Source organism: Myxocyprinus asiaticus, chromosome 7 (genome assembly GCF_019703515.2).
Source record: "Myxocyprinus asiaticus isolate MX2 ecotype Aquarium Trade chromosome 7, UBuf_Myxa_2, whole genome shotgun sequence".
NCBI lineage: Eukaryota > Metazoa > Chordata > Actinopteri > Cypriniformes > Catostomidae > Myxocyprinus > Myxocyprinus asiaticus.
In genome coordinates, this window is record NC_059350.1 from 14,537,166 (window position 1) to 14,564,591 (window position 27,426).

The 27,426-nt window shown below is 36.9% G+C and overlaps 2 protein-coding genes across 7 annotated transcripts in view; both read left to right on the forward strand.

Annotated features, from left to right (window-relative positions):
* The first annotated feature begins 4,633 nt into the window (after nucleotides 1–4,633).
* Nucleotides 4,634–9,907, forward strand: LOC127443377 (syntaxin-3-like). Of its 2 annotated transcripts, none has more exons than XM_051701909.1 (10): nucleotides 4,634–4,886; nucleotides 5,996–6,070; nucleotides 6,162–6,261; nucleotides 6,517–6,591; nucleotides 6,828–6,898; nucleotides 6,997–7,105; nucleotides 7,215–7,288; nucleotides 7,425–7,559; nucleotides 7,718–7,828; nucleotides 8,386–9,907. In XM_051701909.1, the coding sequence occupies exons 1-10, from the start codon at nucleotides 4,857–4,859 to the stop codon at nucleotides 8,602–8,604; spliced, it is 999 nt and encodes a 332-aa protein (XP_051557869.1). In that variant the 5' UTR covers nucleotides 4,634–4,856; the 3' UTR covers nucleotides 8,605–9,907. The 2 variants fall into 2 exon arrangements, with proteins under 2 accessions (XP_051557869.1, XP_051557871.1); XM_051701911.1 differs by having other exon boundaries at nucleotides 8,595–9,907.
* A 155-nt stretch (nucleotides 9,908–10,062) lies between these two features.
* The window catches only part of LOC127443372 (lysine-specific demethylase 2A-like), a 41,832-nt gene continuing 24,468 nt past the window's right edge, over nucleotides 10,063–27,426 (forward strand). For 3 of the 5 annotated variants that reach the window (XM_051701899.1, XM_051701902.1, XM_051701901.1), the window contains exons 1-3: nucleotides 10,063–10,323; nucleotides 24,656–24,794; nucleotides 24,900–24,978. In XM_051701899.1, coding sequence (XP_051557859.1) covers nucleotides 10,273–10,323; nucleotides 24,656–24,794; nucleotides 24,900–24,978 — 269 coding nt within the window. In that variant the 5' untranslated portion in view covers nucleotides 10,063–10,272. Of the gene's footprint in view, nucleotides 10,324–10,704; nucleotides 11,527–24,655; nucleotides 24,795–24,899; nucleotides 24,979–25,552; nucleotides 25,680–27,426 lie in introns of those variants that run through there. The other 2 variants (XM_051701900.1, XM_051701903.1) reach the window with 2 other exon arrangements.

The following is a 27,426-nucleotide window of genomic DNA, read 5'->3' on the forward strand; positions in this document are numbered from 1 at the left end:
GGGTGTACTTTCTTTTTCACACGACTGTAGATTTTTGGATAGCTCATGAAGGCTAGATTTATCAATGCCTATTTAACCCTTAAATGCATACCTCGTGACTCGGGACCTCATTCCACCCCTGTACCTCATCTATTTTTTGGAGTTACACCTCTTTAGTATTCCTAAACCTTTCTCTTTAGTGTATATATTAAAAAAGGCAATATGCAAAAAAAATATATATATATATAAGTTTTTTATAACTGCTTAATTACCAAAAGAGTATTGGGTCATTAAAGACCAATGGTATGTAATAGTGTAAGTTTTTTTTTTTTTTTGGCTTCCATAAATCATATTTTTATGATTATTTAATATCTATATCGGTTTACTATCACAGGATATCTATTTCTATGTTTATTACAAGAGCAGTGAGTACTATATTCATACAAATAAATACTATATCACATTGATTTTCTGTGCAACAAGGAATAAACAACAATGGTGATTTATCAGTATTCCATATGTGTGTACAAATATATATTATACATGTTATTTCTTACTCAAGGTGACACTGTTGTTTCAGTGATTGACTTGATTTACATTTGACATTGCTATTTGATGAAGAAAAAACATGGAAGAAAACTACAGCAAGTGAATCACATGAACAGTATGATATGACTATTGTCATTTGGGTGTACTTCTGAAATTGTTGTTGTGCATCTATTTAGACTCAATAAGTGCTTGGGAAAATATTTGTGTAGCCTATGTGTGGCTCAATATGTGTTTGACAGCCAGTTGTGTCTCATAAAATTTCAGTGTGGAAGTAATGAATCCTGTTCTATATTTGTTGCAGCATCACTTTGAAATATGAAAAATAAAACTTAAAATATATCAGAATACTGTATATTCTAGTCTATAATTTTCTAATTGTCTTATAAAATGTTTTGAAAATTTTACACTGGGCATTTTGTAGATCCATTTGTGATAGATATACGTGCCGGGTCTCTAAAGACCCAAGTATGTAATAATGTTTGGCAAAACACCCATGCATTTAAGGGTTAAAGGAATGGTTAAAAAAACAAACTTTTGCTCTTATGGAAAGAAATTGGTACTTTTATTCACCAAAGTGGCATTTAGCTGATCACAATGTATAGTCAGGACGTTAATAACGTGAAAGATTACTATTACAATTTGAAAAAATATTCACTACTTCAAAGAGCTCTCATGAAAAAATCCTCCACGTGCAGCAATGACAGCTTTGCAGATCCTTGGCATTCTAGCTGTCAGTTAGTCCAGATACTCAGGTGACATGTCATCCCACGCTTCCTGTAGCACTTGCCATAGATGTGGCTGTCTTGTTGGGCACTTCTCACGCACCTTACAGTCTAGCTGATCCCACAAAAGCTCAATGGGGTTAAGATCCATAACACTCTTTTCCAATTATCTGTTGTCCAATGTCTGTGTTTCTTTGCCCACTCTAACATTTTCTTTTTGTTTTTCAGTTTCAAAAGTTGCTTTTTCTTTGCAATTCTTCCCATAAAGCCTGCACCCCTGAGTCTTCTCTTTACTGTTGTAAAAACAAACAAACTTTTGTCTTGCAAAAACAAATAAATAAACAAACAAATAAATCCTATCTATCTTATTTTTTGAGAGGTCCATTGCAGCTCTGCAGGTAAAATAAATGAGCTCTTTGATTTCTAGGTTAATTTTTTTTTTTTACCTGCAGTACAGCAAGCTCACCAGTAGTGGGCCATGCCAACTTAATGGATGTAGACAGGTTGCTCTTGTGTTTCATTGTGTCTTATGTTAAGGGTAAAACCAAATTTGACGTAAGTATCTCTACAAGTGACTTTATGCAAAGAGATATTGATGTCATTTATATACAATTATCTACCATACCCCTGTGAAATTATAGAGCAAGATGCATACAAATATAATTAAATTACACAATACATAAAATAGAAGTCATATTCTTAGAGGTATGATTAAGTACAATGCTGTCAGAGGATCTGTGTTTAAATACCGAATGATAATAGTTATTTAAAAAAATAAGTATTATAAAGTAATGGGGGAATAAAATGCTAAGGAAAATACTGTTTTTTTTTTAGTAGTGATATAATTTTAATATAGTAAAGCAAATATACACAAATACATTAACTCAATAAATGAATAAATATTTGAAAAAGTTGTAAGGTATTTCCTTGCTATTTTGTATCGTTGACAAATCCGTAATTCTTAATCCATGCTCTATGAAAAACTTCTGAAAGAATTGTTTTTTTTTTTCATTTCATTAGCTTTGCTTTTTGTGCATGGTGTTCCTATATGAGGACAGTTAATTTAAAGGAATATCCCGGGCTAAATACAAGTTAAGCTCAGTCGACAGCATTTGTCATAATGTTGATTACCACAAATATTTATTTTCGATTTGTCCTTCGCTTTCTTTAGAAAAGCAAAAATCAAGGTCACTGTGAGGCACTTATAATGGAAGTGAATAGGGCCAATTTTTGGAGGGTTTAAAAGCAGAAATGTGAAGCTTATAATTTTATAAAAGCACACATTAAATCTTCTGTTAAAACTCATGTATTATTTGAGCTATAAAGTTGTTTATATCATCATTTTTATAGTCATTTTAGGTTTTGTTGACATCTTCATGGCAACAAAGTTGTAAAATTGGCTATAACTTTACACTGAAAAGTTTAGTAAGTGATTTGATCACACTAAAATCATGTTAACATGCATATAGTTTATGTCTTGTGACTTTACTTTTGAAATAGTATTTTAATGTCTATGGATTGACCCCATTCACCTCTATTGTAACTGCCTCCCTGTAACCCAGATTTTTGCTTTTTTAAAGAAAAGGAGCAAGAAGTCCAAATAAATATTCGGGGTAATCGACATTATGCTACAAATGCTATTGAGCTTAACTTGTATTGAACCCAGAATATTCCTTTAAGGTAATTTTATGCAAATTTAGAGGTTAGTGACCCCTAAACCATACTGGCAGAATCATGAGACCCAGTAGCTGTCACACAGGAGAGTTGTCGTAGGAGGTTTTTTGTCAAAAGTCAAATTATATCAATGTGCGTTTTATTATATTCGTAAGAAATGTAGGTTTTAAACACCTAGTTCCAAACCCTCTGAAATTAGAATAAGATTCAAAAATGTCAATATCATCATATTTGTGTAATACTTGTTGGGTAAACACAATAAAACCACATTCACATACATTTAGGCATGGGTCAACTATATAATCAAGGTACATTTTAACTAAAAGTTTGAACTGTGTTCTTAGGACAAGGGTATGGTCCATGAATGTCAAGTTGGGATAAGTTGTCACATTTTTATTGGGGCAGGAGTTTCCCCCTAATATTCACAGGAAACCTATACCAATAGTTTAATGGGTGGTTCCATTCTGAAATCTTACCCCATAAAGTGTGACAACATATACCAGTATTGGGGCATGTTGTCACCAATGGTCAATGTGTGTTCTATTAACTGCATCTTCAAAAATGTTTAATAGCTTTTTGCAGCCAAGACTTTACGGAATTTGACTGTACAAAAATTAACTTCCAAAAATAAACTCACCCTGAGAAATATTCACTGGTGTAAAAAGTGTGACAACCATCCCCAGTTACCCACAGTATTTATGTCAGGCACACTCTAATGAATATGATTCATACTGAGGTTTAGGTTTGTTTGTTACCCTAATACAGGGACGTTACATAGTTACATACAGTATCCAGCATGAAGCAATTCTACCCAGAAACAGCCTAATTGTGCAACATTTTTCTTATGCTTTTTAAAGAAAAATTATGAAAATGTATACAGGTAAATCTTTTGATTTGAAGGCGTATGCTTAAATGTTTGAAATTAGTTTTGTAGACAAAAATATAATTGTGCCACCATATTAATTTCATTACAAAACTAAAATTTTATTAAAAAAAAAAAGTTTTTGAAATGGATGACTTGGACAGAATAATAAAAAAAAGAGCAGCTAATAAGTGCCCATTATTGATGGGAACTCCTTCAATTCTGTTTAAAAAGCATTCCAGGGTGATACCTCAAGAAGTTGGTTGAGAAAATGTCTGCAAATTCTAGGCAAAGGGTGACTACTTTGCTAAAATATGCTAAAATATAACACAGTTTTGATTTATTTTGGATTTTTTTGGTCACAACATAATTCCCATAGTTCCATTTCTGTTCTTCCATAGTTTTAATAACTTTACTATTATTCTAAAATGTGTAGGAAAAAAAATTATAATAATAAAGAATAAGTGACCCTAAACTTTTGACCGGTAATGTGTGTATATATATATATATATATATATATAAATTAACAAAACTTAAAACTATATAACCCAACATTGTCATGTTTTTAAGAGCTCTGGCTTTTACAGAATACATTATAGCTCTATACTGATCAGAAATTGCAATGTTGACCATAAAAAAGTTAGTCCAAGTTGCCACTCTGCCAGAATGAGATCTGTCAAGTGCTGTTTGCACCACTCACTTGTGTGTTAGTGAAGAAAGATGAGCATCTAAGCAGAGAAAGATTAGCTAACCAGCATACAACTGTTGCTCTAATCCACTCTGAGAGGATAGGCTTAGGACAACTACGAAGACACTGCCATATTGTTTGCTTTTTGCAATGAAAACAGAGAGTAATCTTGTGATATTTCTTGCATGAGCAGATTGGTTAGAGTGTGTATGACCATTAGAGTTCTTCGGTACCTGATTAATTGGGTACATATTCTAGGTAAAGTTATCATGTTTTCTAATTTTCCATTCTGAAAGCAACCTTTCTTGCTCTCTTATATATTCTATATTAGGCAGTATAGCAATTTTACCTTTTGTAAGTGTCATAGCATATTGGACTGAAGATGAAGGACCGACTGGAACAACTTAAATCGGTAAGTCAAGAAAATTTACTTATGAGATATGATTTATATAATTTTTGACTAATGCTGTCTACAAATACATGGGGGTCTTTGGACTGATTTGCTGTTGCTTGATTTTTATCTGTGCTAATAATTGGGGTCATTAAGTTGAGTGAAATAGCATAAGGGCTATGACTTGTAGGCCAATTAATATTCTAGATACAAATTTTAAAGATGATTCGGGGATCGTAATTGGTGGGCTAATGTGTTACAGTTATGAAAATACATATATGTTATGAGTAAACCACATCTTTACTGCGAACATTGTTAATGTTATATCACGTAAGAAAAAACCCATCTGACAATGATAGTTAAGATCAGAGAAGCGCACATGCATTGACACCAGGGGTGTCATGCACCTACGTTTTTTTTTAAGGGGGCACCAAGGCCCGTAAAAAGAGTGCCATTCTAGGCGAGCAACGTGATCATCGGCATGTTGTTTTAAGAGAGTTCTGGTACACTATGATCAGCCCCATTATGCTGACTTACCGACAAGCGTCATCTCCTATCTGACATTTTTGCATCGTCTCCAGCATGTTCGATTCAGGCATCGGCCATGAAAAGAAAAAATATCTTTATCTTGTGCAATATATGCCATAAGCAATCATGCATGACAAAGCAGCTGATGTCCCATGAATGAGTTTGACAAACGCTGCTGCCGTGATCTGTTCAGCCGACCTTGCCGCCTTACTCCCATTGAAAACAGAACCTATAAATACAGAGGAACCGTGTAAAATCGCCTTTCGTTACTTAAAGTTTTTAGAATGACTTGGAAGTAGAGGATTCACACCTAAATAAGATAATAAGTCTCTGCTTTCTTCAAACCTGAAGAAAAGAGAGTGTAAAGCCGATGCAAAACCTGTCAAATGCATTTCAGCACCAAAGGAAATGGACAGCGAGTCACCTTCTGTTTCTTCCTGCCCTGGACATGGCAAACATCCATATCTGTTTAGGTGTTTCATTTATGTAGAATTGAAGATAAGCTACAATATGGATCATGTTGATCATACATTTGTAGAATATTTAGGTTTGCTGGCAGAGTGATGTGAAAAAACATACTCAAATTCTTGTAATCCTAACAGAAGTCGGATCAAACCCCTGATGATGTGGAAGTTCCAGTGGAAAATAAGGAATTTATGGATGAGTTTTTTACACAGGTATCTGCAAATCAACTACATTTTATTTGAAAGAATCTGGACATCACATTACTGAATGTCATAACTGTCTCATTTTGTGTGTGTTCTACAGATTGAAGAAATCCGATCCAGTATAGACCAGATTGACGAGAAAGTGGTTGAGATAAAGCGACTGTATTCTGTCATCCTCTCTGCACCTACATCAGACCAAAGTTAGTCTTATCACCCTTTATGTTTAAATCACCCATCCATTTACCTTGCTGTAATTGTTTCTATGTATCTTAAAAGTTATTTTTCTTTATTTTTCTGTAATGTCACACATATTCATAATACCACATACATATCTAAAATATACTTATGTGTACTATGCTGTTCTCACCCCATGATTGATCTGAGGTCTGTTACTCTACATTTGCCTGTAATTCTCTCTTTTCTTCTTTTACCTCTCATCTCATTTCCCAACCCAGAGACACAGGATGAATTGGAGGCAGTCACCAATGAGATAAAGAAACTGGCCAACAATGCTCGCAATAAACTCAAAAGTCAGTTTTCTGCTCTTTTATTTATTGTTCATGGAAATGAACAAATGGTATTCCAATATTTAATCATGCATTGATTATTTTCATTTTATACACTGTGAATCATTTACCTGTATGATCCTATTGATGCCACTAAATTATCATGTCACTAGATGATTAAATGTGTTCATATATGCTAATTTACTATTATTCAGAAATTCTGAGCTAAAATGGTAATTATAAACCAATGTTGTCAACAGGCATTGAGCAGAGTTTGGCATCCAATACTGAGGAAAGAGTTTCAGCAGATGTGCGGATAAAGAAATCTCAAGTAACCCAGCAACCTGTCTCTTCCACAAGCCCACAAGATAAAATTGCCACAAATCATTTGTTTTTGTACTCACACTATGTTCATCTCCTTCTTTGTAGCAAGCCATTCTTGCTAAGAAGTTTGTGGAGGTGATGACCAAATACAATGAGGCCCAATTGGAGTTTAGAGAGAAGAGCAAAGGGCGCATCCAGAGACAACTGGAGATTAGTGAGTGACAACAAACACAGACCTTCTGTAGGGTTTGATAAAAAAAAGTTCTGTGTTCTGTAAAATCCAAAGTTATTCAGCAAAGCCAATGTTGGATCCTATCTTGCAGCGGGCAAAGCCACTACTGATGAAGAATTAGAGGAAATGCTGGATGGAGGCAATGCCGCAGTCTTTACAGCTGGGGTGAGTAGCTCTACTCTCTATACGTCAGTGTGGAATGGTGTTTTGTTGTAAGAATCCACTTTTACAGCATGCTAACATTCCATTTATTTGCAATTTATTGTGTATTATTCAAACAAAATGTTCTTCTTATCTATAGATTATGGACTCAGGCATCACAAAGCAGGCACTAAGTGAGATTGAGGCACGACACAAAGATATCATGCGACTGGAGAGCAGCATTAAGGAGTTGCATGATATGTTTGTGGACATTGCAATGCTGGTGGAGAATCAGGTACGTGTGTATCTGTCTTTTCCAGAGAGTAAAGGTAGGATTTAGCCCCACTTTCTAGACTGTACGATTACTGCTGTTGCTGTCCCTCTTTGGCAGAACATTATAAACCACATTTTATAAATGCACAAAATTTCATATGCATTTTATTCTGTCAACAGGGAAGCATGATAGACAGGATTGAGAGCAACATGGACCAGTCAGTGGGCTTTGTGGAAAGAGCCGTGGCTGACACTAAAAAGGCTGCAAAGTTCCAACAGGAAGCACGCAGGGTAAGCTTGGAAATTACAAGAAATGTGCGTATACACGCACTGAGTACTATATTAGGAACCCTATGGTCCTAAGAAAGTGCACGATGTGGTCGTCTGCTGCTGTAGCCCATCCGCCTCAAGGTTCGATATCACATTTTTCCCCATTCTGATGGTTGATGTGAACATTAACTGAAGCTCCTGACCCGTATCTGCATGATTTTATACAATGCACTGTGGCCACATACAGGTGTTCATAATAAAGTGCTCAGTGAGTGTACAACTATTGTATTATATCACTGTGTAAATGTCATGACTTTTCGATAAAACTATTTACAATTTTATTACATTTACATTAATGCATTTGGCAGATGCTTTTATCCAAAGCGACATATAGTGCATTCACGGTATACGGTATACATTTTTATCAGTTTGTACAGTAACTTTAGAGCTATAATTACTATACAGTGAATTGAATTGTCAAATTCTTATGCCAGTAACAATTTCACTTAAGTATATAAAATGACAAAATGCAGACTTCCAATGCTACAATACTCAAAAGCATTTTATTTCCCTTTCAGTTTATTTTTTCCACTGGGTTTCATCTGTTTTTTTTCTCTCTTCATTTTTTTTTCTTGCATGGATGTCCTCTGTCTCTTGCACATGAATTCAACACCTCTTCTACATCTGTTCACTTCAACTTTCAAATCTCTCATTCACTTTTTATTCCTCTTGCTCTCCTCAACTGTTATTGCCACGATTTCCTGGCCACTCCCTTACACCTCTGTAGAAGAAGATGATGATCATGCTGTGCTGCACAATTCTCGCTATCATCTGTGGTGCTCTCGTGTATAGCTGGCTGACATAAGCTTTGCAAGGTTTCTGTGCTTGTTTATCTCAGTTTTCTTTTTTCTGTTCCTCCTATTTTGTTAGTATGTATTGGACTTGCACTTTTAGAGACACTACTTTAAAATGTGATGTGCAAGCTGTCTGTTAGATTTTTATAAAGAGCTATATGAAATAATGTTTTTATTGACAATTATTTTCAGTAAAGTTATGATATATTTCACATATGAAGATAAAAGTTACAAAAAGAGAGAGGTTTTGCTTTATGAGGTCTTATTTTTGTAACTGACAATCGAACCATTATAGACTGCCAGTGACTAATATTTTGTGCTCACTTAGTCTTTATTGAAAAAAATTCTTAAATCTTTTTTAAAAATCATGTTTTAGCAAATGAAGTATTTTACGATTTTCAAAGAGAGTGAATGAATTTCAGTCATTACTGATTGAATGCTTATTTAAAGGAATATTCCAGATTAAATACAAATTAAGCTCAATCGACAGCATTTGTGGCATAATATTGATCACCACAAAAATGTATTTTGACTTGCCCCTCCTTTTTAAAAAAAATAAAAATATGGGTTCCAGTGAGGCACTTACAATGGAAGTGAATGGGGCCAATCTGTAAATATAAAAAAAATACTCAGTTTCAAAAGTATAGCCACATGACGTAAACAATATGCATGTTAACATTATTTTAGTGTAATAAAATCACCTATTAACCTATTCTGTGTAAAGTTATAGCCAATTTTACAACTTTGTTGCCATGATGATGTAACATCAACAACCCCTAAACCCTAAAATGACTGTAAAAATGACACTTTAAACAACTTTACAGCTCAAGTAATACATGAGTTTTAACAGAAGAATTAATGTAAGTGCTTTTATAAAATTATAAGCTTCATATTTCTGCCTTTAAACCATCCAAAAATTGGCCCCATTCACTTCCAATGTAAATGCCTCACTGTAACCTCGATTTTCACTGAGTCTAAATGATTTTTTATGGGAATCAACATTATACCACAAATGCTGTTTACTGAGCTTAACTTGTATTGAACCCAGAATATTCATTTATGCATATAGTCGACTGTATTTCTTATGTTTAGTTGAAAATGTTTGTCTTGTGTCAACAAAAAACGTAGAGTAGCCTATTATGGGGGCACCTCAGTTTATTTAGAGTTATGGCAGTGTGAATGTGTCATTAAAAGACCGGGGTTGTATACAGATGTGTCACTTGTTCTTTCGTCCAGGTTTAAAGATTATAAAATCGTTTTTATTTATTTATGGGAGCACATTTTCTGCAATATTTAGTTGGTTTTGTCACTGTAGTTATCGACTGATGTTCTATCCAATCAATGACTGAGCCGCGTTGGTGGCTGGCCAATCAGCAACTACTTCCTGATCTGTTACCCTTGGATTAAAATGAAAAGTTTTACCATGCGGAGTTACCTGTGGTCAGTCACGGACGATTCACTGTGCAGTGTTTTTCCAGAGTATCCGACACAAACAGATGTCGAGGACTTTATGGGGGCCTTATGTGAACTTGCTCTTTGTTAGCGGGCTAATTTGAAAGAAAATGTAGATTTCTTTCCACAAGACGGCCCAAACGAGGCGCATATGCGGACATGGACTGGGTGTCCACAAGCGATCGGACGTCAAGCCTGGGACGATCTAAGGTATATATAATGGGATATGTTTTACTAATGACATTACAAGCAGTTTGTTTATTTTACAATAATTTTTTTGTCTCATAACTTCGGCCAAAATTGAACCGTAGTGCCTAAATTGCATGTTTGATTGGCTACCTTCAGGACTCTTTCGCCATACGTAAACCAATCTTTGTTTAGGTTCTTTGATCGACATGCAGTTTCAGTCAATGTGAGCGTGGCTCCTCTGGTCACATGTGCAACTACCGATCTCTTGGTCCCGCCTTCCTGTGAAGTGACATCAATATTAGCCAATAAAAGTCAAACCGATAGCGTCGCATTCGTCTGTGATTGGATCCTGATGTGTAGTAGGCGGGATTTGCTTCGTGGTGGTTCTGTTATGATCTGAAAATGGCGGCGAATGATTTTCTACATTAACTTTGTCGTGAATTTACACAGTGGAGCTGTCTAAATAATGCTTACTTTCACTTAGAACAGAAAAGTCACTAGGGAAGCCTGGGCGGAATGTACATTTTAATTGTACATAGTACAGGAAGACTGTTTTAACGGCTGGATTTCCCCCACTCTGAGCCCGAGTTTAAGTCTTGTGGAAATATGGTTTTATTTGAAACTTAAACGGGGTTAGCTTACGTTACTCGATAAATATACGCGCCTCACTCCTCGCACTTCATAATGTTTTACTGCAATATCAGACAGTTGTACATATAAGCAAGCCCTCATAGCACTTTGTAATTTTATATCTTTTTGAAGGGTTAGTGGGCTAGTTAGCGGTTGGTTAGCTGGTGCTGATGCTCGTTTATTCTCCCCTCAGCTTGACATCCTAGGATTATATCCTGCCGTTTTTATCCTCTTATTTTTATTTTTTTTTAGTGTAAACATTTGATTTAGTACAACGATTTGAAAGTATTAAAGAACATGCACATATTTTAAAGCGGTTATATGAACGATTTTTAGATTATTATTTTTTTACGATTTAAAAACTTCTATCGCATTGTACTGTCCTGACAGAGTATTCGATACCGTTTTCATGTAGCGTATCGTATTTTGATGTAAAAGAGCAGCGAGTACAGTGACCCGCACAGCAGTGGCTGTTATTTTTGACGCGATTAACTGAGAATCGCTTGCTCGCGACTCGCCCTTGCTGCGGCGGGCGGCGCGTGAGGCTTCATTCTGACAATGGACGACTCCAAACCGCGTTACAGCAAGCGACTGGTAAGTGCAGTACCGTGGTGCTTGGAAACTAAAACGCATGGAATATTGTGTTGTGATTACTTAGTGGAGTATCTGTAAGCTGAGAGCAGATGAAGTTCAGTGAAGCTGTTTGGAAGTTCAGTGCAATGTTCATTACTGTCATTTGATATTGTCACAAACGTAGGAAGAAAAATCTTCCTTTCTTCAAAGTTGGTTTCATGCGCTCAGATGTTGAACGTTTTGAACACAGATGTCATGAGGTCAGTTAAAGATTTCTTGGAAGCCTTGGCAAGTCTGGCACTCTACAGGTCACATGGAAGGAATTAATGGCATGGCAATATACTGTAGGATGTGTTGCTGTCTTCAGTTTCACTGCAAGGTTCACACTAGTTTGAAACTGTTTTTTGATACTTTTGCATTGTAATCACATCTTCCAGAAACAAAAATGTTTTTGCAGTATATCGCACTGTTTTTTGTGCTAAGTAAATATAGCAGAAAATATTAAGTACTTTCTAAGTTAATATTTTCAAGTTCACGCTTATTCAGAGGGTTAGTTCATCCAAAAATGAAAATTAATTTATTTACTTTATTATTTTCTGCTGAACACACAGATTTTTAGAAGAATTTTTCAGGTAGGTCTTTTCAATGCAAGTGAATGGTGGCCAGAACTTTGGAGCTTCAAAAATCACACAAAGGCAGCATAAAAGTAATCCATATGACTCCAGTGTTTAAATCCATATGTTCTGAAGCGATGCAATCACTTTTAGTGAGAAACAGATCAATATTTATGTCCTTTTTTTTTACTATAAATCTCCACTCTCAGTTTCAGAATGTGAAAGTGGAGATTTATAGTAAAAACAACTTAAATATTAATCTTTCTCACCCACACCTATCATATCACTTCTGAATACATGGATTTAACCACTGGAGTTTTATGGATTACTTTTTTCTGCTGCCTTAATGTGATTTTTGGAGCTTGAAAGTTCTGGTCACCATTCACTTGCATTGTATGGACCTACAGAGCTGAAATATTATTCTAAAAGTCTTTGTTTGCGTTCAGCAGAACAAAAAGTAATACACATCTGGGATGGCATGAGGGTAAATGAGAGTAAATGATGAATTTTCATTTTTGGGTAACTATCCCTTTAAGTAAATTCTACATTTGAACTTCAATTCAAATATGTAAAAATTAATGCTCTAGCTTATAATTAAATATTATTCATGACTGATTGTTATCTTTACAATGCGTCATCATGTATCAATCTTAAAGGAGAAAGCATTTTCATATATTCACGAGTCAATTTCACAGATAATAAAATAAGTACATTTTACTGAACTTTTCGCAGCTGGTGTTCCCAGCACCGGGTTTGAATAATTAATGAGCTTGCATGGTTTCACTGTTCGCAAGTTTATTTACACAGTTTTTATTGTTGATTTTGCTGTTACGTTTGGTAACTTCTTTTGTGAAGTCTGAAGTTCATTTTCTAATCAAAATTACCTGTTCGTGATGAAAAAAAACAAACCTTTTGATTGTGTTTTGCACACCATGTGTTGAGCTCTTCGTGCACAGCCCTGTGTTTTTATTTTATTGCCTGTAATGTGTAATGCAAGGTGATGTTGTCCAATAGACTTCCTAACATGCATTAAGTTTCCCTGTGGAAGGCTTCCATATGTCATGTGTTACATGATAAAAGGAAAGTTTAAAATGTGATCTGTTCCAATAAATTGTTCATTTAAAATTTACTAAATGTATTCCGATTTGTAAGTAAAAGTTACTGTATTAACTGAAATTAAGTAAGATTTATTAACTCATTTTAATCTATATAATGTCATGAAATAAAATTTGCATAGAAAAACTGTGCAAAAACATATTATTCTCAAAAGAGCAACACCACAATATAGTTTTGATATTGGTTGACGGGTATGTTTTTTAACAGTAGTAATTTACTATTAGTAATTTAGCCACACCATACACACTTGAGTCCATAGAATCAGTGGTAAATTGTATTTGAGCTTTAATGTTAGTTTAGTGGAATACCTTATAGATTGACTTGCTACATTCGTAGTGTAGTGTAGACTCCATAAATCTGGTCTGAAATCACTTTGGTTGTTGCTGTTTTGAGAATGATAGTAGCCTATTCGTTTTTTTGGAGAAACTGCTTTTTATTTTATTTTTATTAGGCTAATGGTGTGTATGCAGTGCTGGGTAGATTACTACTGCATTCCGGTACTGATTATGATTTAAATTGTAGTCAGTACACTTTTAGTTAAAAAATGTTTAATTGAAATAATTACATGGTATGCTGATTAATTCATTGAATTCATCGCATATATAAATATTTGCGTTGAAATAATAATTCAGATAATTAAAAGGCATTACATTATTTTGGCATATAATTAAAGCATTGACAACACGGTACAAAAAGTGGCTTTATAATCCAATTATATATTGTTTACTTCCATATTATTGAACATAAGCCAGTCATTGACTTACAGTTCACAGCAATCCATTTAGCAATTTAATTCGACAATCAGTCCAAGATTTATTCTAAGGGCTTGTCTAAGTAAGGATGCGTCAATGTACACCTGCGTCAGACAGATGCTTTTGGAGCGTCTCACTTTGGTTGCGTCCCGTCATAAACAAACCGTCTTTAGGTCGCTGTGTCAAGTTAAACGTTGTTTGAAATGTAGAAAAACATCTTGAGATACCTGCGTTCGGATTTGCGCTCCATTAAATGTTTGAATACAAGAATGCGTCCACGTGTTGTGTTGTCTGCTGTCAGTGAGTGTTTTTTTTTTTTTTGTTTTTTGTCTCTGTATGAGCTGTGCCTTGCCTACACAGCAGGAGTTTCAAGTAATTACAAGTACTACATTTTTGTAATCTGATTATGTAATCAAGATTACATGTAATGCATCACTACCCAGCACTGTGTGTATGTAGGGTTAGAGGGACTGCTGTGTACAGTCTGCCTGTTTTTGAAGAAACAGGGGAAGTGGAAGATGTATGATTGGATTGGTTTAGCAGACCATGTGATCAGATATGGGGAAACAGATGGAGAGGAGAGGGAGGGGGCACTGCAGAGGCAACAGGATGACCAAGGAGAACAGGCAGCAGATTTTCTCATTTTGAAAGAGAGGTATGGAGAACGGAGAGGAGATCCTGACACTTGTTGATGGGGGCATGTTGATGAGACGAAGAGGCAGGAGGAGGAAGAGCAAGAAGAGGGATGAAGATGTGACACTGAAGGTGCGAGGTGTGTAGTGTCTCATTGCCCTCCACAAGGGTTTCCTCCAAGCCCACTGCAGTCTAGGAGCTACAGAAAGAAACAAGGTTGTAGGTGGATGAATGGCTGGGGAAGAGCACAGAAAACTGAGGTTTATAATTTTGACGTATTCCAGTTGCATTGTCCTTAATTCTGCTTTCCATTTCTTCTTAACTTTACCTAGCTGATTTCAACTACAATAGGTTAGGGTTGTGTTTTGATGTGATATCCTCCCAATGTGCCGTTATTGGTGTCAAATGGGGAGACAGTGTATCAAAGCTAATGAAAATGATAGTGGTACAGTCTCACCATTGATTGTTTGTCCCATTCTGAGAGTTTGATCCATGTTGTGAATGAAAGAGATTGAAAAATTCAAAGATGCGTAATCAGACAGCAGCTGACTGACTGTGTCGTGTGGTGCGCATTGGCCCAAAGGAGGTGAAAACTGCAGCATCATTCACAAACTTGTACCATTTGTACAGAACTGACTAAACTAAGCATAACCAGGCTGCAGTGAGGTACTTCACATCCACCTGAACACTTTAGGGTCACATTGTGGTGTAGTAGAGGAGAATGGGTTGTGTTGTGGGTGAGAGTGGGTTGTTTTCTATGGTGTACTTGGTAAAGCAATGTTTTTTTTTTTTTTTTTTTTTTAAGAGATTAATATGTTTCTATTTGTATTTTACAACGAATAGGATGCGTGAAGGGTTGGCAACAGTGACGGATTTCTCAAGATACTGCACAGTCATGCCCTATTCATTGATTTTTCTCCCCCGTTTTTCCTTGTGTTTGAGAGGGTGTGACAACAGGGCTTTGTAGGACGTGTGATTGGCTAGCACTCCTGCATCACCAAAGAGACATTGAGGGCGGAAGCAAGGGTGGAGGAGGGTCTTATTGTTTTGTTTGAAAGAGTGTATGCCTGTGTGTGTTACTCACCAGCTCTTGCAACAGTAGCTGTGTTTCCATTTGAAATCTTTAGCATTTTTAAGAAAAATTCAACTAAAGAAAATACGAATCATTGTGCATTTCCATTCACTTGGTCATGTGTATAATCTTGAGGGAGCTGCCTTTTCATGATGGAGCAGCTGAATGACCTCCCTGTTTCGGGGAGAGTTTTAGGCCCCATTTCTACCTGGTATTAAGATGCGTTTCGGTTGGTCCGATCACATGTGGTCAGCCCTAAATACAGGTCTAAACGTGGTCTAAAAGGTTTTGTGGTCAGATCATAGAAACCACATATGAATGTGGTCAAAAACACATGTCCACATCACATTTGAGGTGTAAACACTAATCCATCATGTATGCCTCCTGGCAGCAGTGAAGCGCCACCCCTCACCTGTCAGTCAGCCACTGCGCTAAAACAAGAGTTTAAACTTTGCAGGTTATGAGCGGCTTTAAAAGGAAATAACCATCCGATCAAAACATTTTAAAAAGCGGATACATACACAATCATGAGAGCGTCACGGGTCTTCTTTAGTGTGTCCGATATCAACACAGATGTCAAGCACGAACACCTGAAGCTCCTTTAATACAGGTAATTCACTAAAATAATGGATAATTCTGCGTGACATGTTGCGTTTGTGCTTAGATTAAATTTCAACCGCATCTGGGAGAAACACTGTGGTGTTTTTTTTTTCTTTGTTGCTTTCTTTCTTTTCTGACTTTTTTGCGCTTTATCATCATGCAGTAACACACTGACATAGTGATTGATGTATGTGGCCATGAAACAGTGACCTCCCCTCTAATTCCCAACACAAGTGGTCACAGGAGACTCATTTAAGTGACCAGGTGTAAACACCATGTATCTCACCTGACCACATGTGACGGGATCACCCGAAACGCATCTTAATACCAGGTGGAAACGGGGCCTTATTTGCAAGATTGGAGCAATTGTACCTCGTTTTATTAAATGCTGCCAGGAGATGCTGCAGAATAAGTGTAATATCTGATATAATTAGGACTGAAGTGGTTGCAATGCCCACATGCCGTCAGCCTTCACAAACCTGGAAGAGCCTGCGCTCAAAACTGTTCTGGCGGATTGTGAGGACCCACTTTAATGACCAGCTTTGGGTTAAACACTTCTGAGTGTCAAGGGCTTTGTTTGAAGAATTGTGTGCCAAGGTCAGACCTTTTGTTGGGCCAGTCACATCAAGCTATTGCACACTCTTAACACATGCACCAATGGTCAAAACACATCATCTATCACCTTAATGTACATTTTAACTAATGCGAAATTCTAGAATATCAACCTCCTCCGGGTGCATTAAATTTTAAGCTAATTTTGAGAGTTTATTTGCATATAAGCATTTCCATTCAGGATTTCTTATGCACAATTTCAAAATGTGCATAAAAAAATAGTTGGATGGAAACTCAGTTAGAGTAGTGATGTGTATGAGCATCAAACAGGTGCTATTTCATATGCTACAGTTGAAGTCAGGAGTTTACATTCACCTTAGCCAAATACATTTAAACTCAGTTTCACAATTCCTGACACAATTCCTGACATTTAATCTTAGAAAACATTCCCTGTCTTACGTCAGTTAGGATCACTATTTTAAGAATGTGAAATGTCGGAATAATAGTAAAGAGAATTAATTATTTCAGCTTTTATTTCTTTCATCACATTCCCAGTGGGTCAGAAGTTTACATGCACTTTGTTAGTATTTGGCAGCATTGCCTTTAAATTGTTTAACTTGGGTCAAACATTTTGGGTCGCCTTCCACAAGCTTCTCACAATAAGTTGCTGGACTTTTGGAACATTCCTCCAGACAGAACTGGTGTAACTGAGTCAGGTTTGTAGGCCTCCTTGCTCACACATGCTTTTTCAGTTCTACCAACACATTTTCAATGAGATTGAGGTCAGGGCTTTGTGATGGCCACTCCAATACCTTGACTTTGTTGTCCTTAAGCCATTTTGCCACAACTTTGGAGGTATGCTTGGGGTCATTGTTCATTTGGAAGACCTATTTACGACTGAGCATCAGACCAGAGGAAATTTCTCCAAAAAATAAGATCTTTGTCCCCATGTGCACTTGCAAAGTGTAGTCTGGCTTTTTTATGGCTGTTTTGGAGCACTGGCTTCTTCCTTGCTGAGCAGCCTTTCAGGTTATGTTGATATAGGACTTGTTTTACTGTGGATATAGATACTTGTCTACCTGTTTCCTCCAGCATCTTCACAAGGTCCTCTCTGTTGTTCTGGGATTGATTTGCACTTTTTGCACCAAACTACGTTCATCTCTAGGAGACAGAATTCTTCTCCTGCCTGAGCGGTATGATGGCTGCGTGGTCCCATGGTGTTTATACTTGCGTACTATTGTTTGTACAGATGAACGTGGTACTTTCAGGTGTTTGGAAATTACCAGACTTGTGGAGGTCCACAATGTTTTTTCTGAGGTCTTGGCTGATTTCTTTTGAATGTTCCCATGATGTCAAGCAAAGAGGCACCGAGTTTGAAGGTAGGCCTTAAAATACATCCAAAGGCACACCTCCAATTCAGTACAACTCCAATCAGAAGCTAATTGTCTAAAGGCTTGACATCATTTTCTGGAATTTTCCAAGCTGCTTAAAGGCACAGTTAACTTGGTGTATGTAAACTTCTGACCCGCTGGAATTGTGATATAGTCAATTAAAAGTGAAACAATCTGTCTGTAAACAATTGTTGGAAAAATTACTTGTGTCATGCACAAAGTAGATGTACTAAACGACATGCCAAAATTATAGTTTGCTAATATGAATTCTGTGGAATGGTTAAACAAGTTTAATGACTTCAACCTAAGTGTATGTAAACTTCTGACATCAAATGTAGCAGTGTTACTTATAACAGTTTTTCTCAGCCCTGGAACTCGGGGGCATCAGAAAATGGTTTGAGTGAAAAATTGATTGACAGATGCAAAGAAACAAACACAGAGGTGCAAACAAACATATCTGGAGCCTTTAGATAAGTTTAGCCTAATAGCCAAATACAATAAGGCAATACAAGCCTTATTTTACAGCATCTTTAAGAAAACGGCAAGTTGGTATTTAGAGAGGAGAGCACTGCATTTAAAGGAACCACTATGGCACATTGACTGTGTGTGCATTGCATTCTAGTTTTGTATTACATGCATGATGCCACAATTAAAACACCTACATTTTAATGTAGCATGAACACACAATGTATTAAATTAAGTGGTTAATTAAATTGATTTGAGGTTTAAATTGACTTCCTGAATAGATGTTTTATCAAGATGACTTCCCTATATTGATGTAAAATGTTATATTTAACAAATGGAAGTGTTTAACAGATGGGGGTTAGCTTTATGGAAAAATAGAACATGGTCATGAAATGATCCCCAACTGTCACTTCCAGTACTTCTGCTCCAATACTCTCAGCAGTCATATGCATGTTTTAGATTTTAAAGGGGTCATGTCATTAGGAATACATATTTTCTTTGCAAATTTGAAAATTGCCTAGCCTTTTGAAGGATCCAAACATTAAGAATGAGCTTATTCAAACAAATTTCCTGAATGCATCACGTTTGTTCTGCACAGTTCTTCAAGGATTCTTTTGTAAATTAAGATTCAGGCTTTGCAAAGAAACTTGTATTAACAGATGGAGCAGTGCCAACTATATTGGACATGGTAAGTTGCAAATTTAATTCTGATATTTCAACTGTGTTACTTTGATATGAAATCATTTAGGTCGACTGATAGTGCCTGTGTGCTGTCATGTGCCTGGTGTGTGTGCTTTAGAGTGTCGAGCGCTGTCTCTGCCCCAGACAGAAAGTCACCCTGCACTGTGTTGGAGCTTGTTGCTGTGATGATTCAGAACACAGTGTACTGCCAAAAATCTTTACAAAATCGATCTCAAAATTAAAAATGTGAGGCCTGTCTTTGACATGTTTGTTTATAGTTGCTACTGAATTTCAAATTTAGTGAGAAGTCACATCATGCTTGATTTATTATTGATCATTGTTTTCATGATCGACCATTCACTTCCAAGTGCTTGTGTATTTGTGCCCAGTTCTGTGATGATATGCTGTTTTCAGCTTTCTCAGATTGGTTTGTGTGCATTATCAAGGAAAAGGAAATGAAAGCATTTTGACAGCGTTAACAAATTTGTAATGAGCACCATTGCAAATTGACAAATACACTACACTTTTAGTGTTCTGCCAAAATAAAAGCTCCAGGTATCTGTGAAGTAAATACAACAAAAATGTATTATTATTGTACAAGACAAATACAGGTGCATCTCAATAAATTAGAATGTCGTGGAAAAGTTCATTTATTTCAGTAATTCAACTCAAATTGTGAAACTCGTGTATTAAATAAATTCAATGCACACAGACTGAAGTAGTTTAAGTCTTTGGTTCTTTTAATTGTGATGATTTTGGCTCACATTTAACAAAAACCCACCAATTCACTATCTCAACAAATTAGAATATGGTGACATGCCAATCAGCTAATCAACTCAAAACACCTGCAAAGGTTTCCTGAGCCTTCAAAATGGTCTCTCAGTTTGGTTCACTAGGCTACACAATCATGGGGAAGACTGCTGATCTGACAGTTGTCCAGAAGACAATCATTGACACCCTTCACAAGGAGGGTAAGCCACAAACATTCATTGCCAAAGAAGCTGGCTGTTCACAGAGTGCTGTATCCAAGCATGTTAACAGAAAGTTGAGTGGAAGGAAAAAGTGTGGAAGAAAAAGATGCTCAACCACCGAGAGAACTGCAGCCTTATGAGGATTGTCAAGCAAAATCGATTCAAGAATTTGGGTGAACTTCACAAGGAATGGACTGAGGCTGGGGTCAAGGCATCAAGAGCCACCACACACAGACGTGTCAAGGAATTTGACTACAGTTGTCGTATTCCTCTTGTTAAGCCACTCCTGAACCACAGACAACATCAGAGGCGTCTTACCTGGGCTAAGGAGTAGAAGAACTGGACTGTTGCCCAGTGTTCCAAAGTCCTCTTTTCAGATGAGAGCAAGTTTTGTATTTCATTTGGAAACCAAGGTCCTAGAGTCTGGAGGAAGGTTGGAGAAGCTCATAGCCCAAGTTGCTTGAAGTCCAGTGTTAAGTTTCCACAGTCTGTGATGATTTGGGGTGCAGTGTCATCTGCTGGTGTTGGTCCATTGTGTTTTTTGAAAACCAAAGTCACTGCACCCGTTTACCAAGAAATTTTGGAGCACTTCATGCTTCCTTCTGCTGACCAGCTTTTAAAGATGCTGATTTCATTTTCCAGCAGGATTTGGCATCTGCCCACACTGCCAAAAGCACCAAAAGTTGGTTAAATGACCATGGTGTTGGTGTGATTGACTGGCCAGCAAACTCACCAGACCTGAACCCCATAGAGAATTTATGGGGTATTGTCAAGAGGAAAATGAGAAACAAGAGACCAAAAAATGCAGATGAGCTGAAGGCCACTGTCAAAGAAACCTGGGCTTCCATACCACCTCAGCAATGCCACAAACTAATCACCTCCATGCCACGCCAAATTGAGGCAGTAATTAAAGCAAAAGGAGCCCCTACCAAGTATTGAGTACATATACAGTCAATGAACATACTTTCCAGAAGGCCAACAGTTCACTAAAAATGTTTTTTTTATTGGTCTTATGATGTATTCTAATTTTTTGAGATAGTGAATTGGTGGGTTTTTGTTAAATGTGAGCCAAAATCATCACAATTAAAAGAACCAAAGACTTAAACTACTTCAGTCTGTGTGCATTGAATTTATTTAATACATGGGTTTCACAATTTGAGTTGAATTACTGAAATAAATGAACTTTTCCATGACATTCTAATTTATTGAGATGCACCTGTATAATCCTCATAATAATCCATATAATAATAATAATAATTCAGTATTATAATAAAATGTAACTGGTCTCCAAAAAGTGAGTGAGTGTGAACATTTCCACAAATGTTTTTTTCGTATGTAGGTGAATATAAATTTGTATTACTGTATTGTAGTATTGGTGCATCTAAATAAATTATTAAATATTGTTGTTAATTTAGTGAAAAACATGCCTTCATTATTTTTAGATTTTTATTTAATTCATTAAACATTTTCAAACTTGGCTGCAATTTATTTTTATCATTATTGTAATTATGTAAGATGAGCACTTAGTGCGGAGCCCAACGAAAGGCAGTGGTGTAGTGGCCTATACGCTAGTGAGATTGCCAGCTGTCTCAACTGACTCGTATTAGCCAGGATGTCCCGTATTGTGGCTGAAATGTATTTTCATTGATTTGATGAACATGTGATGATAAAGCAATACTGTCTCTTTAAGGATGCCCAGCATTTATGTAAACGGCGTCTCTTTTTTTTCTTTTTCACCCAGTTTGGAATGCCCAATTCCCAGTGCGCTTTTAAGTCCTCGTGGTGGCGTAGTGATTCACCTTAATCCGGGTGGCGGAGGATGAATCTCAGTTGCCTCCGCGTCTCAGACCATCAACCCGCCCATCTTATCACTTGGCTTGTTGAGTGCGTTGCCACAGAGACATAGCGCATGTGGAGGCTTCACGCCATCCACCGCGGCATCCGCGCTCAACTCACCACGTGCCCCACTGAGAACAAACCACATTATAGCGACTATGAGGAGGTTACCCCATGTGACTCTACCCACCCTAGCAACAGGGCCAGTCTGGTTGCTTAGGAGACCTGGCTGGAGTCACTCAGCACACCCTGGGATTCGAACTCACGACTCCAGCGGTGGTAGCCAGCGTCTTTTACCACTGAGCTACCCCATAAACAGCGTCTTTAAATGTGCGCATGTTAACGAGAGAGACTCGAATGGCTTTATCTCATCTGTGCCATGCGTGTTTTTTTTGTTGTATTTGATCAACAACTGACTATAAAGAACAGAAATGGTATTAAAAGAGACATTATTCATTGACAAATCGGTTGTGTAGATTTAGTCTTTGGACATGCATTACACAGAACAACTTTTATTCTCAAAATGCAGTGAAAGGATCTTGCTGCTGAATACTCCACCACTATACTACACAATTTATTCACTTGTGAGTGAAATCTAAAAATTTACCAGCCAGTTGCCAAATAAATTTTTAGTCGCATTGTGCAAAATTTGGTGAGTGATTTCCTCTCATTGTAGTGGAGGTTTGCACATAGAGTAAAAGATCGATCTTGGGATTTAAGAATTGATATCGAGATCGTTCAAATAAGATCTTGATGCATCAGGGAATCTGTATTGTTACCCACCCCTGCACTTGTTTTGTGCAAAACACTTTAACATTAAGTGAACCTCAAGGAACAAAAAAACAAAAAAAAACAAATGCATGACATGATCCCTTAAAAAGACAGAATTACTGAACACCTACTCCGTTTCCTGGAGCACAAGGATTCTATTAGGGATGGGCACGAGTACACGGGTACTCGAACATGGCAGCAATGATCGATCCTGAAAACGATGATCGATAGTGATCACGCATGATGTGACTTTTCACTTAATTCGAAATCCAGTGACAATTACCTGACAACTAAACACGAACAAAGAGGGAGCTTATTTTTCATTTTGAGATTGATTACGTTGTGGTTTTGAGGGGTACATTGATTGTCAGAAACATCTCATAGCAACCAAACTGATACAACACAGCAATGCTATCTTTACGATAATCAAAAGAGAGTGTAATTAACCGTGTTTTGAACACTTGTCTCTGCAAAATGTTTGCTAAACATTTATTATCATTTCATTTAAGAACTTTGACTCATTAATGGATATTATTTAATAAAAGTAAGTTTGTCACTGACCGTAAACCTCCCTGCCCTGCGTTAAGTAACACGCACCTGCATCTTGACGAAATGGGAGTTGAAGATTTGTGCACGAGTTTCCAAGTTAGATGTCCAATATAAAGTGTCATTCCGTTGCACTTTCCCCAGTTGAAAGGTGGAAATTCAGACTCTCCAAGTTGAATGGAACGCTTCATGAATCACAGCAACAACAATACAGAGCATTGCGGCTTTCCTCACGAGCGAACATTTGGGGACACACACACACACACACCAGGCACGTGTGGCAGTGGACTCAAACCGCTGAAGCAACGCATATACAGCAGGCGAGTGTTTCAAACAGCTAGACAGAGTGCAGCTAAATGGAACACAATGCAGCGTCTTCAAACTGAACTTCAATTTAACACACATATTAAAAATGTAATTATGGCGTCTCCTGTTATTTGAAAATAGACGGTTCAGACAGTCAGTAAAAAAACTGGTGCATGCTTACTAAGATTTCTACGGTAACCCGAAGTAAAACAGACAGATGTGCGTTGGGTACATTCTGTCAGAGTTGGACAGCGAATCTTCACAATGATAAAATATGATGCATTATATTTTGAATCTTTTGTACATTTTTAAACCATATTATTTTATAACAGCCTATAATAATGAATAGACGATACACTGGAACAACAAGGCACAATGCAGCAGCCATAGACGTTTGTCAGACATGTATACAGTTTTGAACATGTAATCGCCCCTTGAGTACTCGACAAGTACTCGAGTAGAAAAAAATGACCGTCCCTAGATTCTATGTATTACAGGTTTGAAATGGTTAATAACAGGCAGAAATGTGTTGTGTTTTGACAAGTGGGAATTATGATGTGTTATGACACAGTTATGTGTGTAGGCTAATGCTCGTGAGGAGTGTGAGTTAGTATATAGTGTGTGTGTGAGAGATTGTGGGCGAGCGCATCTCTCAGCCCAGTGTAGGTGTACACTCATTTAGCCCAGCACTGTTGATCACTTTTGTGTGAAGTTTGGCAGAGAGCTGTGGTGGTTATAAAACTACAACATTTGTCCAACATTCAAAACTAAAGGATGAGTGTATGTAGGGAATTAGTGTTTCATAGGCATTTATTTCTCATTCGCTCGCTCCCTTGTCTTATAGCGGTCTGGGACACGGCGACGGTACCAAGACGATGGCATTTCCGACGACGAGATCGAGGGAAAGAGGACATTCAATCTGGAGGAGAAGCTGCATAGCAGCCGCTTCAGCTCAGACAGAGTCAAATGCATGGAGGGCAAAGGTCAGAGAGATACACAGCCTACATTGGAGCAACTCATATGGAACTTCTTTATGAATATAGGATGTTATGGCGTGTGTAGTTCTAACTCTTGTCTGTTTTGTTTAGACTTTACATTTGAGTATATCCAGAGAGGAGGGCTCAGGGATCCCATCATCTTTGAGAGACCGGATGGACTTGGGATGAAGTAAGAGACTGTCTCTTCTCACTTTCTCTTTCACTCTGTTTCTCTCTCCCAAGCCCCACCTCCTTTCCTTTTATATGAAAAGCCTGCCTTTTGAGTTGCACTACACCCATATATCTTTAGGTAAGAAACGTAGTTTACGAAAGAACAAGGATGTCAGCGCTTGGTCGATGCATTGTCAATGTGCAGTCCGGTTGAACATACTTAAGGAGAGTTCTTGTGTTCCTGTGTTAGAAACAAACCTCAGTATTCAATTGGGTGTTATGGTTAAATTCTAAAGTCTGTGCCATTAAAGCAGAGGTGCCCAAACTAGGGCCCATGGGCCAAGGTTGACCTGTGATGACCTTTGATTTGGCCCACCTTGCCACAGATGACAAGAGGGGGAAAAAAAAATATGGCATTGATGCAGTTGTCTTTAATTTACATGAACATTTTTATTTTATTTTTGCATTACAAAAACTATAGCTTATTTGAAAAGTAGAGAGTGTAAATGATTTAATTTTTAAAAATGTATATGTATACTTCAATGACCTTTAAATAAGTGCTGTCTGAAAGTTTGCTCCATTGGCCATCCCAGGTGCCACCCCAAAATCTTCATTATGATTGGCCAGCTTCAAAGACGGAGGTGGGCATTCAGTACCGCCAGACAGAACCTAGTTGTTTTAAAATGGAGTGGGAACTGAAGCAGTATCAAGAAATTACAGGTAATTAGGTGGACTCGCAGAACAGTCCGTACAGTCATACGAAATGAAATATGGGTTGAATGCGCACTATACGTTGTGCAGCATTTTATATCCATGTGAACGCGACCACTGAAGCGCACCCGTGAAGCGGGCTTGATAAATTCAGGTGAGGGAGCATTTCAATATAAACAACGGTTCTATTCACTCCAAACACTGCACAACATTGTCAAGCACTATAAGTGAACAGACTAGTACTCTCAAAAATCCCTTTTCTGCCCTGCCAGCTAGACAAAAACGGTAATGCAGTAAACTAATTTTTCATATTTCATCTTCTTATTCTGACTAAAACCCGTTTTGAGGTGTGTGTGCATCGTACTGTAATTCATATGTCAATCGTGAGAATATCTCGTTTTACTTGCAACTTTCTGCCTATAAATGGATAGCTGCAGGTTTTTTAATAACCAAAAGATACAATGCCATATTTCGGCAGGTTCTTAATCATAATCATATTTTGGAGTCATCTAAATTAATAGGCTTCTCAATTTTTTAATTTGCAGAAATGTGCTTCGTAGCTTTTATTTCCATTCATAACGTAATTCATTCAGCTTTAATCCATCGCCTCTTAAGAAAAGAAGCAAAAGTACAATTCAAGTTTTTGATATAACACAAGGAAAACTGTTTTAATGTCAAATAAAAGTAAGTAGGCTAAATGCATTAACTACGCAAAAACATTTTACTGCATTGTTTAATTAATCCTAATTAATTAATACTGAGTGAAATCCAGCACAATATGTAACCTAGGTCTATGATAAGAAATAGCTTTAATATCTTCTTTATCACAAAACAATATCCTACTTGATAGTATTACGCCATGGCATTGTATCCTCATCTCTCCCAAACTGCACAGAACTCCCTTGTGTTCAATGTGAAGAGATGCCCTGTTCTTAAAGAGACAGTAACCATGTTTTAAGAGACTCTTACATTTAGTCGTTTAGCAGACATTTTATCCAAAGTGACTCACAAATGAGAGAGACATAACATACATAAAAATGTTATTGAAATCAATTATGTGCATTGTGCAAGTACAGGACACTTGATGGTTTTAATTTTAGAGTTTTGTGTGTTTTGCAGTATTAATATTTAATTTAAAAATAATATAGTTTGATTTTTGGCCCTTCATATTAAATAGTTTGGGCACCTCTGCATTAAAGGAATATTTTGGGTTCAATACAAGTTGAGCTCAATCGGCACCATTTGTGGAAAATGCTGATTACCACAAAAAATAATTTCGACTCGTCCCTCCTTTTCTTTAAAAAAAAAAAGCAAGAATTGAGGTTACAGTGAGACAACTTACAATGAAGTTGTAAAATTGGCTATAACTTTACACAGAAAAGGTCAACATGCGATTTTATCACACTAAAATCATGTTAACACACATATTACTTGCATCTTGTGGCTATACTTTTGAAACAGTGAGTGTTTTCTGTGTGAACAGTGTACGTTAAGGGAAGCTAGGAGAATTTTAAGCGATCCATCTCACATTCTTTTTGTTAATTATGAATTGTTACCTTCGGGCAGGCGTTTTAGAGCTCATCAGTGTAAATTGAATAGATTTAAAAATTCATTTCTGCCTTTTTCTATTAAATTGTTAAATGATGCCAAATGATTTAGATTGTATGCTTCTATCATGTTTGAATTTTTATGTATTAGATGTATTTATTGATGGATATATTTTTATGATTGATGGATATGTATGCTGTGTTGAATT

What these genes read in the sequence shown, in the direction of transcription:
- LOC127443377 (XM_051701909.1), top strand. Translation starts at nt 4,857, where the DNA reads ATGAAGGACCGACTGGAACAACTTAAATCG. An exon ending in GACTGGAACAACTTAAATCG is followed by an intron (nt 4,887 to 5,995) that starts GTAAGTCAAGAA and finishes TAATCCTAACAG; the next exon opens with AAGTCGGATCAAACCCCTGA. An exon ending in TGGATGAGTTTTTTACACAG is followed by an intron (nt 6,071 to 6,161) that starts GTATCTGCAAAT and finishes TGTGTTCTACAG; the next exon opens with ATTGAAGAAATCCGATCCAG.